Raw genomic sequence first — 12,268 nt, 5'->3', positions numbered from 1 at the left:
TTAGATGTCAGATGCAGTACCTTCTTGGAATAAATGTTTGATATTTATATTATATTTGAATGGTAGGCTATTATACTACATGTTAAGTTGTGAGAGAATCGAATAGATTGTTCACTTCTACAGCACACTATTCGCTATAATACATGCATTGATAGAAAATATAGCCTAGGGCTTATCGAAAGGCTATAAGGCCTAAGGCTATTATAGAAAACTAAATGTATGAAGCATTTTTATCAGCTATTAATTGTTTTGAAATTATTATATATTTGCGTAAGAATACAGAGAAAAGTGGAGGTGTAATTGCCACAACATTGCTTCCCACAGCTGGCGAAAATAGCTTTTACATAGCGCACAGCTCAGCAGATGAAAATAACAACACAACCATATCATGTGAAAGAAATGCTTACCTTCACTTCTGATGGTGAATTTTCAAGTGTGAGTGTCAAACCCCTCTATAATTGCCTCCCCCTTGCCGGTCTCTTTATTCGCTTCTAATTCTAAAGACAATGTCCTGCTATGGGAGCAAGTACAGGACCCTCCGAGACTCGCACTGGCAACCAGCCCCAAAGACGGAGGCGTGGCGGCGATAACTGACGTCACACTTTGTGCAAATGATGGACTGCTATACAGTGGGTTGACTTAATCCATTTCAATTGTCATTGGCTTCTTTAGACAGGCTTTACTACCGTCCCTCTGCCTTTCCCATCTCCCCTCTTCCATTTGTTAATTCCCAGAACATTGCTTTCTTTCTCTACAAATGCCCATACCGGACTTTTTATGCTATCTTTTCACTCTCACTTTTTCGTTGACAGGAAAGTACAATTAAAATGTAAACGTGGATTAATAATTTACTTAGCCAAAGAGTAGGCCTGTTAGTCCGGCAGTCTTTGGGCAGTATATAAAAAAACAATCATAAATGGAATAACTAGTTAAACCTTTGGAAATCTTTCACAATCTCTAAATACTGATACAGGGTTATAATAAATAGGCTTGATGATTTAACTTGCTTTTGAATTAAGCATTCTCACAGAAATTTGTAATTGATATTTCAAAATAACAAAATCTGTTCACAAATAAGTGAGCGATCCACAAAGTATCAATAGCCTAGAGTAGCATACAGTGCACACAAAGGAGGCATTTATTAAAGAAACGTCTATGCCTCAAGATTTGACCACACAATAGTCATCTTTCATTCGAAAGGATTTTTTAGTAATGGAGTACAAAGGTCTAAAAAAAAGTCTAACTTTTAAAAAGATTTATACCCTATCCACGTGAGTCCGTTTACAGGGAGTCAACAGATGCTTTGTGTGTCAATAAACTGCATTTACGCTCTCTGAGACAGATTTATAGGGAACTTCTGCCACCTACAGGCGAAACGTGGAAAGTGTATGTCTAAACAAAACACCATTTCACCACGAAGAGCAAGAGATTTGTCTGGATCCAATGTGGTAACTGTTATAATACGTGAACCAGTAACACAAACAGTAAATATTGATGAGTGTAGTCCTTTGAAATGGTCCATAGGTCGGCAGGCAGTGGTTAGAGCGTTGGGCCAGTAGCCGAAAGGTTGCTAGATCAAATCCCCGAGCTGACAAGGTAAAAATCTGTTGTTCTGCCCCTGAACCAGGCAGTTAACCCACTGTTCCTAGGCCGTCGTTGTAAATAAGAATTTGTTCTTAACTGACTTGCCTGGTTAAATACAGGATAAATAAAAAAGGTCAGCACCTGGTGCATCTTCAATCCCTGTCGCTATAGTGACCAAGACAATACATTGATTCTGAGCAGCGTTCTCCCCTCTATAAAACTCATATTGGTTAGAAAGAGAAGATCTACATTGACCATATGTGTGCCTGTCTTTTTCAATATGCAAATGACACCTGTTTGATCTTATAAATGGACTGCTTTTTATTCATCATCATTATCGTGTTACTCCTCATTTTATAAACTAGTCTTTTTTTATAAAAACAATTTTTAGGGGGTGGATCATCTTTAATATTGAGGATAGTCACGTCCATCAGTGTAATTGTCTGCATCATAAAACTATAAGCTAGTCTTTACTTTAACTGGTATCTTATGTGGTGTCTTCCTTTAGCCCTCTAGTAATTATAGCCTACCTACCCCCACCTTTATGTCTCCCCTGCCACCTCCCACCTCAAAGAAATAAATGAGTTTTCTCAAGAGAAGACAGAATAAATGGGAAAAGGGCCCATAATGGATAATGAACCACCCCTCTTTAATTCTCTCCCCATTGTCACACCTCCCCCTCCTCTCTTCCCCTCCCATCATGGTGCGGGCAGAGCCACCGCCCAGTGTCTACAGACAGGAAGGATGCTTGGTAATTTCCTCCTTTATTGAATTGGGCTGGACATGCGTGTCCTGATGGGGTAGTTCTCTCTCTCTCTCTCTCTCTCTCTCTCTCTCCTGCGTCCGCCCCTCAACCACCCAATCCAAGCCCTACCTGCCCTGTGCACCCTTTTTTTAAGGTTGAGTCATTGTTCCTCAATTCAGTCTCTGCTGAAAATCTCCAGCTAAAAGCCACAGCAGCTCTATAGAGTGGTCACTAGTTGGTACAGGCCTAACCCTAATCTTAACCACACTGCTAACCCTAATGCCTAACCCTAACGATATTGACAATTTTGACATTGCAGCTGGCCCATCAAATGGAAATTGCTTAGTTCTGCCTCCAGGAAAAGATTCATGACAAACTTTTCTCACACCTCAGTTAATTAGACTGACGCTTTGAGGCTTTGTTAATTGGAATGAGCTGAACCCCATTCCCTCCTTGGTTATCATACCAGTCACACACACACACACACACACACACACACACACACACACACACACACACACACACACGCACACACGCACACACGCACACACGCACACACACGCACTTTCCTATTTGTGTTTGATTGGCAGTCCTGAATGATTCTGTCTATGCTCTTATACAGATAGCCAACATGGCATTGGGGATGGAAGATAGGGGGCTGTCGAGGGAGGGGGGGTAGTGTGTGGCACACAGAGAGCCTGATAGAAAGGACTGTGAAGACGGCCACTTCCATCCAACCCTCACCTATTCTGGACAACATAATGTACAGGCTCTTACCTGCTCATTTGTACTCATGTACTGAAGCTTCATCTGCTTCAGATAAGTGGTGGTGAGCGGCATGTTGTAGTCGATGAGATCCGGCACCAGTGATGTCGGTCTGTCATTCTCTGTGAAGATTAAACACACACAAAGTATTATGACTCTCAATCTCCCATAACTCAACATTACTTTCATAACCCTGGTTCTCTGATAATGTGAGTGAGACGTATACATATGGGGACTCGATGGAGGGCACGATCACTACGAAGAACCAATCACACAATGTCTGTCGGAGACAAACAGGTCGAGTGGCGAATGAGGTGAGACGCAACTCTCCCGTCCTCAGAGAGTGGCTCTTGCGGACCAGGGTTACGAAAAAATGACCTTGAGTTCTCTTTCAAATACTCTTTTTTTAATGTATCACATAAGGAAATATGGCTAACTCCCATATTGCAGACATGCTCTCCGAAGCCAGGGTAGTCCCAACAGAATCATCCCTAAACCCGTCAGGTAGTTAATTCTCGCACAGCATCCAGCCAAACTGACACGATGCTGTACAATTTTCTTTATTTGAACCATTGGTTTTTGATTGGACACCCTATACATACTGTCCTCAGTGTCGTAGTACCGACTTTCCCACTGAAATCATCATCTTTCGTCTCGAATCCAAAGGACATGAAACATAGGACATAAAACATAAAACAATAGAGGTAAGATAAATATTGATTTATGAGACATGACATGATAATAATGTGACATTTCTTTTATTTTTTGACGAATTCTCACAAAAACAAGAGTATCTTTGTGAAAAGTCAACGCAGCTGAGTGTACTGCAGAGAGTAGCAGCAGCAGTAGAACAGGGTGGGGGGCAATGCAAATGGTCTGGGTAGCCATTTGATTAGCTGTTCAGGAGTCTTATGGCTTGGGGGTAGAAGCTGTTTAGGAGCCTCTTGGACCTAGACTTGGTGCTCCGGTACAGAGATATCTGGGTTTGTAGCAAACTCTGTTTCACGGAAACATGGCTAGCTGAGGACATGCTGTCGGAGTCCATACAGCCAACGGAATTCTCAGTGCATCGCACCGACAGGAATAACATCTCTCTGGTAAGAAGAAGGGCGGGATGTATGTTTCATGATTAACAACTCATGGTGTAATTGTAATAACATACAGGAACTCAAGACCTTTTGTTCACCTAGAATTCATCAAAATCAAATGCCGACTGTATTATCTCCCAAGAGAACTCTCCTCGGTTATCGTCACAGCATGTATATCCGCCCGCAAGAGGATACCAAGGCAGCCATCAAGGAACTTCACTGGACATTATGCAAACTAAAAACCATATATCCTGAGGCTGCATTTATTGTAGCTGGGGATTTTAACAAAGCTCATTTGAGAACAAGGCTACCTAAATTCTATCAGCATATCGATTGTTGTACACGAGCGAGTAACATGCTCGACCACTGCTACTCTAACTTCCGCGATGCATACAAGGCCCTCCACCACCTTCCTTTCAGCAAATCTGACCATGACTCCATCTTGTTGGTCCCCTACTATAGGCAGAAACTAAAACAGGAAGCGCCCGTGCTCAGGTCTATCCAACACTGGTCTGACCAATCGGATTCCATGCTTCAAGATTGCTTCAATGACGTGGACTGGGATATGTTCTGGGTAGCCTCAGATAATAACATTGACGTATACGCTGACTCAGTGAGCGAGTTTATAAGTAAGTGTATAGGAGATGTTGTACCCACTGTGACTATTAAAACCTTCCCTAACCAGAACCTGTGGATTGATGGCAGCATTCGCGCAAAGTTGAAAGAATGTACCATCGCATTCAATCATGGCAAGGCGACTGGAAACATAACTGTATACAAACAGTGTTGTTATTCCCTCCGCAAGGCAATCAAACAAGCAAAGTGTCAGCATAAAGACAAAGTGGAGTCGCAATTCAATGGCTCAAACACGAGACATATGTGGCAGGGTCTACAGACAATCATGGATTACAAAAAGAAATTCAGCCCCGTTGCGGGCATCGACGTCTTGCTTCCAGACAAATTTGCACGCTTTGAGGACAATACAGTGCCACCGACGCGGCCTGCTACCAAAGACTGTGGGCTATCCTTCGCCGTGGCCGACGTGAGTAAAACCCTCGCAAGACTGCTGGCCCAGACGGCATCCCTAGCTGCGTCTTCAGAGCATGTGCAGACCAGCTGGCTCGTGTGTTTACGGACATATTCAATCAATTCCTATCCCAGTCTACTGTCCCCACATGCTTCAAGATGGCCATCATTGTTCCTGTTCCCAAGAAAGCTAAGGTAAATTAACTAAATAACTATCGCCCCGTAGCACTCACTTCTGTCACCATGAAGTGCTTTGAGAGACTAGTCAAGGATCATATCACCTCCACCCTACCTGTCACCCTAAACTCACTTCAATTTGCTTACCGCCCCAATAGGTCCACAGACGATCCAATCGCCATCACACTGCACACTGCCCTATCCCATCTGGACAAGAGGAATACCTATGTAAGAATGCTGTTTATTGACTACAGCTCAGCATTCACCACCATAGTACCCTCCAAACTCATCATTAAGCTTGAGACCCGTGGTCTCGACCCTGCCCTGTGCAACTGGGTCCTGGACTTCCTGACGGGCTGCCTCCATGTGGTGAAGGTAGGAAACAACATCTCCACTCCGCTGATCCTCAACTCTGGGGCCCCACAAAGGTGTGCTCTCAGCCCCCTCCTGTACTCCTTGTTCATCCACGACTGCCTGGTCATGCACGCCTCCAACTAAATCATCAAGTTTGCAGACGATACAACAGGGGTAGGCTTGATTACCAACGACAACGAGACAGCCTACAGGGAGGAGATGAGGGCCCTGGGAGTGTGGTGTCAGGAAAATAACCTCTCATTCAATGTCAGCAAAACAAAAGAGATGATCGTGGACTTCAGGAAACAGCAAAGGGAGCACCCCCTCTATCCACATCAACAGGATAGCAGTGGAGAAGGTGGAACGTTTTAAGTTCCTCTGTGTTCATATCACCGACAAACTGAAAAGGCCCATGCACACGGACAGTGTGGTGAAGAAGGCGCAAGAGCGCCTCTTCAACCTCAGGAGGCTGAAAAAATGTGGCTTGTCACTGAAAACCCTCACTATCTTTTACAGGTGCATAATTGAGAGCATCCTGTCGAGCTGTATCACCGCCTGGTACGGCAACAACACCGCCCACAACCACAAGGCTCTCCAGAGGGTGGTGCGGTCTGCGGCTCGGGGGCAAACTACCTGCGCTCCAGGACACCTACAACACCCAATGTCACAGGAAGGCAAAAAAGATAATCAAGGACAATAACCACCCGAGCCATTGCCTGTTCACCCCGCTTCCATCCAGAAGGTGAGATCAGTACAGGTGCATCAAAACTGGGACAGAGAGATAGAAGCTGTTTTTTCAATCTCAAGGCCATCCAATTGTTAAACAGCCACCACTAGCATGGAGAGGAAGCTGCCTACCTACAGACTTGATATCATTGGCCACTTTAATAAATGGAACACTAGTCACTTCAATAATGCCACTTTAAGAATGCTTACATATCTCGCATTACTCATCTCATACGTATATAATGTACTGTATCCTTCACTATCTATTCTTTACTATCTATTGCATCTTAGCCGCTCTGTCACTGCTCCTCTATATATGTTATACTTATAAATCAAATCAAATCAAATCATCAAAAATGTATTTGTCACATACACATGGTTAGCAGATGTTAATGCGAGTGTAGCGAAATGCTTGTGCTTCTAGTTCCGACAATGCAGTAATAACAAGTAATCTAACTAACAATTCCAAAACTACTGTCTCGTACACAGTGTAAGGGGATAAAGAATATGTACATAAGGATATATGAATGAGTGATGGTACAGAGCAGCATAGGCAAGATACAGTAGATGGTATCGAGTACAGTATGTACAAATGAGATGAGTATGTAAACAAAGTGGCATAGTTTAAAGTGGCTAGTGATACATGTATTACATAAGGATACAGTCGATGATATAGAGTACAGTATATACGTATGCATATGAGATGAATAATGTAGGGTAAGTAACATTATATAAGGTAGCATTGTTTAAAGTGGCTAGTGATATATTTACATCATTTCCCATCAATTCCCATTATTAAAGTGGCTGGAGTTGAGTCAGTGTGTTGGCAGCAGCCACTCAGTCTCTCGGTCCCAGCTTTGATGCACCTGTACTGACCTCGCCTTCTGGATGATAGCGGGGTGAACAGGCAGTGGCTCGGGTGGTTGATGTCCTTGATGATCTTTATGGCCTTCCTGTGACATCGGGTGGTGTAGGTGTCCTGGAGGGCAGGTAGTTTGCCCCCGGTGATGCGTTGTGCAGACCTCACTACCCTCTGGAGAGCCTTACGGTTGAGGGCGGTGCAGTTGCCATACCAGGCGGTGATACAGCCCGCCAGGATGCTCTCGATTGTGCATCTGTAGAAGTTTGTGAGTGCTTTTGGTGACAAGCCGAATTTCTTCAGCCTCCTGAGGTTGAAGAGGCGCTGCTGCACCTTCTTCACGATGCTGTCTGTGTGAGTGGACCAATTCAGTTTGTCTGTGATGTGTATGCCGAGGAACTTAAAACTTGCTACCCTCTCCACTACTGTTCCATCGATGTGGATAGGGGTTATATATTCTTATCCCATTCCTTTACTAGATTGGGTGTATTAGGTTTTGTTGTGGAATTTGTTACATATTAGGTTTTGTTGTGGAATTCTTAGATATTACCTGTTAGATACTGCTGCACTGTAGGATCTAGAAGCATAAGCATTGCGCTACACTTGCAATAACATCTGCTAACCAAATCTTTTCAGTCTCCTGAGGGGGAATATGTTTTGTCGTGCTCTCTTCACGACTGTCTTGGTGTGCTTTGACCATGTTAGTTTGATGGTGATGTGGATGCCATGGAACTTGAAGCTCTCAACCTGCTCCACTACAGCCCTGTCAATGAGAATGTGGGCGTGCTCGGTCCTCATTTTCCTGTAGTCCACAATCATCTCCTTTGTCTTGATCACATTGAGGGAGACGTTGTTGTCCTTGTGTCATCAGTTAACTTAATGATGGTGTTGGAGTCGTGCCTGGCCGTGCAGTCATGAGTGAACAGGGAGTACAGGAGGGGACTGAGCACGCACCCCTGAGGAGCCCCCGTGTTGAGGATCAGGGTGGCGGATGTGTTGTTACCTACCCTTACCACCTGGGGCGGCCCGTCAGGAAGTCCAGGATCCAGTTGCAGAGGGAGGTGTTTAGTCCCAGGGTCCTTAGCTTAGTGATGAGCGTTGAGGACATTATGGTGTTGAACACTGAGCTGTAGTCAATGAATAGCATTGTCACATAAGTTTTCCTTTTGTCCAGTTGTGAAAAGGCAGTGTGGAGTGCAATAGAGATTGCATCATCCGTGGATCTGTTGGTGCAGTATGCAAATTGGAGTGGGTCTAGGGTTTCTGGGATAATGGTGTTGATGTGAGCCATGACCAGCTTTTCAAAGCTCGAAACCTTAGATATCGTGCACCAGAAACCAGAAAATACATAGTTTGCCGCCCTTTGTCTTGCCAGATGCCACTGTTCTATCCTGCCGGTGCAGCGTATAACCAGCCAGCTGTATGTTGATAGTCGTCGTTCAGCCACGACTCCATGAAGCATAAGATATTACATAAGTACAAAAATAAGTTACAAACAAAAAAACACAATCGGTTTGGGGCACGTAAAACGTCTGTCTGCCTTCTTATCCGGCGAGATTTTACCATAGAGGGCACGACAAAACCTATTCCCCCCTCAGGAGACTGAAAAAGATTTGGCATCGGTCCTCAGATCCTCAAAAGGTTTTACTGCTGCACCATCGAGAGCATCCTGACTGGATGCATCACTGCCTGGTATGGTAACTGTAACGATTCTCGTCCTCGTCTGATGAGGAATATGAAGGATCGGACCAAAATGCAGCGTGGTACGTGTCCATGTTAACTTTATAAATCTGAACACAAAATAACAAAGGTGAAACAACGAAAAAACAAAACAGTCCTATCAGGTGACAAAACACAAAACAGGAAACAACTACCCACAAACACAGGTGGGAACAGGCTACCTAAGTATGGTTCTCAATCAGAGACAATGGGAATGATAGATAGCTGCCTCTAATTGGGAACCATACCAGGCCAAACACAGAAATACAAAACATAGAACAAAGACATAGAATGCCCACCCCAACTCACGCCCTGACCAAACCAATAATAGAGACATAAAAAAAGGAACTAAGGTCAGAACGTGACAGTAACTGCTCGGCTTCCGACCGCAAGGCACAACAGAGGGTAGTGCGAACGGCCCAGTACATCACTGTGGCCAAGCTTCCTGCCATCCAGGACCTCTATACCAGCCGGTGTCAGAGGAAGGCCCTAAAAATTGTCAGACTCCAGCCACCCTAGTCATAGACTGTTCTCTCTGCTACTGCACGGCAAGTGCTACCGGAGAGCCAAGTCTAGGTCCAAGAGGCTTCTATAAACAGCTTCTACCCCCAAGCCATAAGACTCCTGAACACCTAATCAAATGGCTACACAGACTATTTGCATTGCCCCCCCTCTTTTACACCACTGCTACTCTCTGTTGCTATTATCTATGCATAGTCACTTTAATAACTCTACCTTCATGTACATATTACCTCAACTAACCGGTGCCCCCGCACATGGACTCTGTACCGGTACCCCTCTGTATATAGTCTCGCTATTGTTATTTTACTGCTGCTCTTTAATTACATGTTACTTTTATTTCTTATTCTTATCCGTATTTTTTAAAACTGCATTGTTGGTTAAGGGCTCGTAAGTAAGCATTTCACTGTAAGGTTGTATTGGGAGCATTGGACAAATAAAATTGGATTTGATTTCCAAATCCCCTCCAGAATTATACTTCCGTGGCGGATTCCTTTACCAGAACACAGCCGGCTTCCATGCTGCAGACATGGTGTCGGTATCTGCTCAGACACAGAGGTAAACAGAAGACATTATATAAAACGTGGTTTGTTTGAGAATAATAAAATGGTTAACTGGTTAACGTCGTCATTTATATATTATGTGTATCTCCATGTGCATAGAGCAAAGTAAGGGCTAACGTGCATAAAATGAAAAAGGACATTCGTTAGGCAAGGGATCTTTACTGTGCGTTCTGGCGGTGCGGCCCGTCACAGCCATCAACCCCAGTACTCGTACTCGGAAACACTTTCCGAGCGTAACCGAGAAACAGGAAAGGGCACTGTTGGGACAATGTAATGCGGTCGTCTGATAGTGTAGCGTGATAACAGAGAGAATCCAGCTTTACGCCTAAGTATTCTATTCTCTGTGTGGGCACCAAACAGCTATTTCTCTGGTTGATCTTCAACTCTTAACTCTGTGAGGTGGGTTAAAATGTGTGACGGGCTTGCACGTGTGATGGGAGCAAAGCAGGTAATCATGTATATAAACTCTCAATCCCCTGCTAGCCCGGCAAATCTGAGAAACCTCCTGTGTGCGGGCAGAATACTTTTGTAAAAATAAGAATCCTGCAGGTCGACTGAAGTGAACCAGTCACCTTGACGAATAGACCGAGAGAGCACGTTAAAAGCAAACTTTCACAGATAGCCATAGGTCCACAATGGGGCTTATCCCTCCCACCATTTTTGGGAACCAGGAAGTAACCGGAATGGCTCCAGAATGGCTCTCTTCTGCTGGTATTGTTCTGATTGCTCCCTTGCGCAATATATAGATTTCCTGCTCTAGTATGGGAGCCGAGTCGCCACTCCTTCTTGAAGCTAGGATCCCGTTGAAAACGGTTGGCTTCATAGCGAACTGCAGTCTGTACACCTTTGTAACTGCAAACAAGACCCAGGGTCGGGTTGCGCATGCGCGCCAGTTCCCTGCTCTTGCAGCGAGTCACCCACAAGTCAGATGACAGTCACCCGCCAGTGGTGCCAGAGGGCCCTCTGGCAGCGTTTAATGGTGAGTTGCCCCTTTGTTGATTTTTTCTCTGCGCCATTTGCAAGACACTTCGTTGCGACAGATACTTTTTTACTGGAAGGGGCGGAGTCAAAACACTGTGGTTTAGAGACAGTGCTTGGTGGCAACAGACATTTTGTCTTCCTGCCCCGGCTAATTGAACGAGAGCCGGGAGGAGAGCTTTGGTACTGAGGGCACTTGGGGGTAAAGTGAGCTCCATCCATCTTCACTGTGAGCGGATACATTGAAATGAGCCGCTGCAAAAGGCGAAGGGTTGTAGGATCACATATGTACCTTTCCCCCATTGTGATGGGGTGGGAGTCGGTGCTCCACCCGAGAGGGGACAGGACATGGTGTGGACTAAATGGCTGCCTCTCTCTGTCCCCAGGGGAATCAGTTGGGCAGGGCTTAGATGCGGCTGCGGTGAACGGCCCCTCCCCCCACTTCTGGCCTCTGAGAGCTTCAGGAGCTGTATTGATTCTTCCTCAAGAAAGAGAGACGAGAATGACCAGAGGATGGGAGAGTGGCGCCTTCATTAAATAGTACCCGCAAAACATTAGTCTCAACGTCAACAGTGAAGAGGCGACTCCGGGATGCTGGCCTTCTAGGCAGAGTTCCTCTGTCCAGTGTCTGTGTTCTTTTGCCCATCTTAATCTTTTCTTTTTATTGGCCAGTCTGAGACATGGCTTTTTCTTTGCAACTCTTCCTAGAAGGCCAGCATGCCGGAGTCGCTTCTTCACTGTTGACGTTGAGACTGGTGTTTGCGGGTACTATTTAATGAAGCTGCCAGTTGAGGACTTGTGAGGCATCTGTTTCTCAAACTAGACACTCTAATGTACTTGTCTTCTTGCTCAGTTGTGCACCGGGGCCTCCCACTCCTCTTTCTATTCTAGTTAGTGCCAGTTTGAGCTGTTCAGTGAAGGGAGTAGTACACAGCGTTGTACGAGATCTTCAGTTTTTTTACAATTTCTCGCATGGAATAAATAGCCTTCATTTCTCAGAACAAGAATACACTGACGAGTTTCAAAGAAAGTTCTTTGTTTCAGGCCATTTTGAGCCTTTAATCGAACCCACAAATGCTGATGCTCTAGATATTCAACTAGTCTAAAGAAGGCCCATTTTATCTGTGCTAACATAATTGCAAAATGTTTTTCTAAATTAGCTTTT

The 12,268-nt window shown here is 44.8% G+C and overlaps 1 protein-coding gene across 2 annotated transcripts in view; it reads right to left on the bottom strand.

The window, feature by feature from the left end:
• Positions 1-12,268, bottom strand: part of LOC139416366 (nucleolar protein 4-like) — a 122,690-nt gene that overhangs the window by 66,370 nt on the left and 44,052 nt on the right. Inside the window, exon 4 of one of the 2 annotated variants that reach the window (XM_071164903.1) lies at positions 3,107-3,216. In XM_071164903.1, coding sequence (XP_071021004.1) covers positions 3,107-3,216 — 110 coding nt within the window. Of the gene's footprint in view, positions 1-407; positions 543-3,106; positions 3,217-12,268 lie in introns of those variants that run through there. The other variant, XM_071164904.1, reaches the window with a different exon arrangement.

Source organism: Oncorhynchus clarkii, chromosome 9, assembly GCF_045791955.1.
Source record: "Oncorhynchus clarkii lewisi isolate Uvic-CL-2024 chromosome 9, UVic_Ocla_1.0, whole genome shotgun sequence".
Taxonomy (NCBI): domain Eukaryota; kingdom Metazoa; phylum Chordata; class Actinopteri; order Salmoniformes; family Salmonidae; genus Oncorhynchus; species Oncorhynchus clarkii.
Note: the sequence above shows the minus strand (reverse complement) of the source record. Positions and strands in the feature narration are given on the sequence as shown.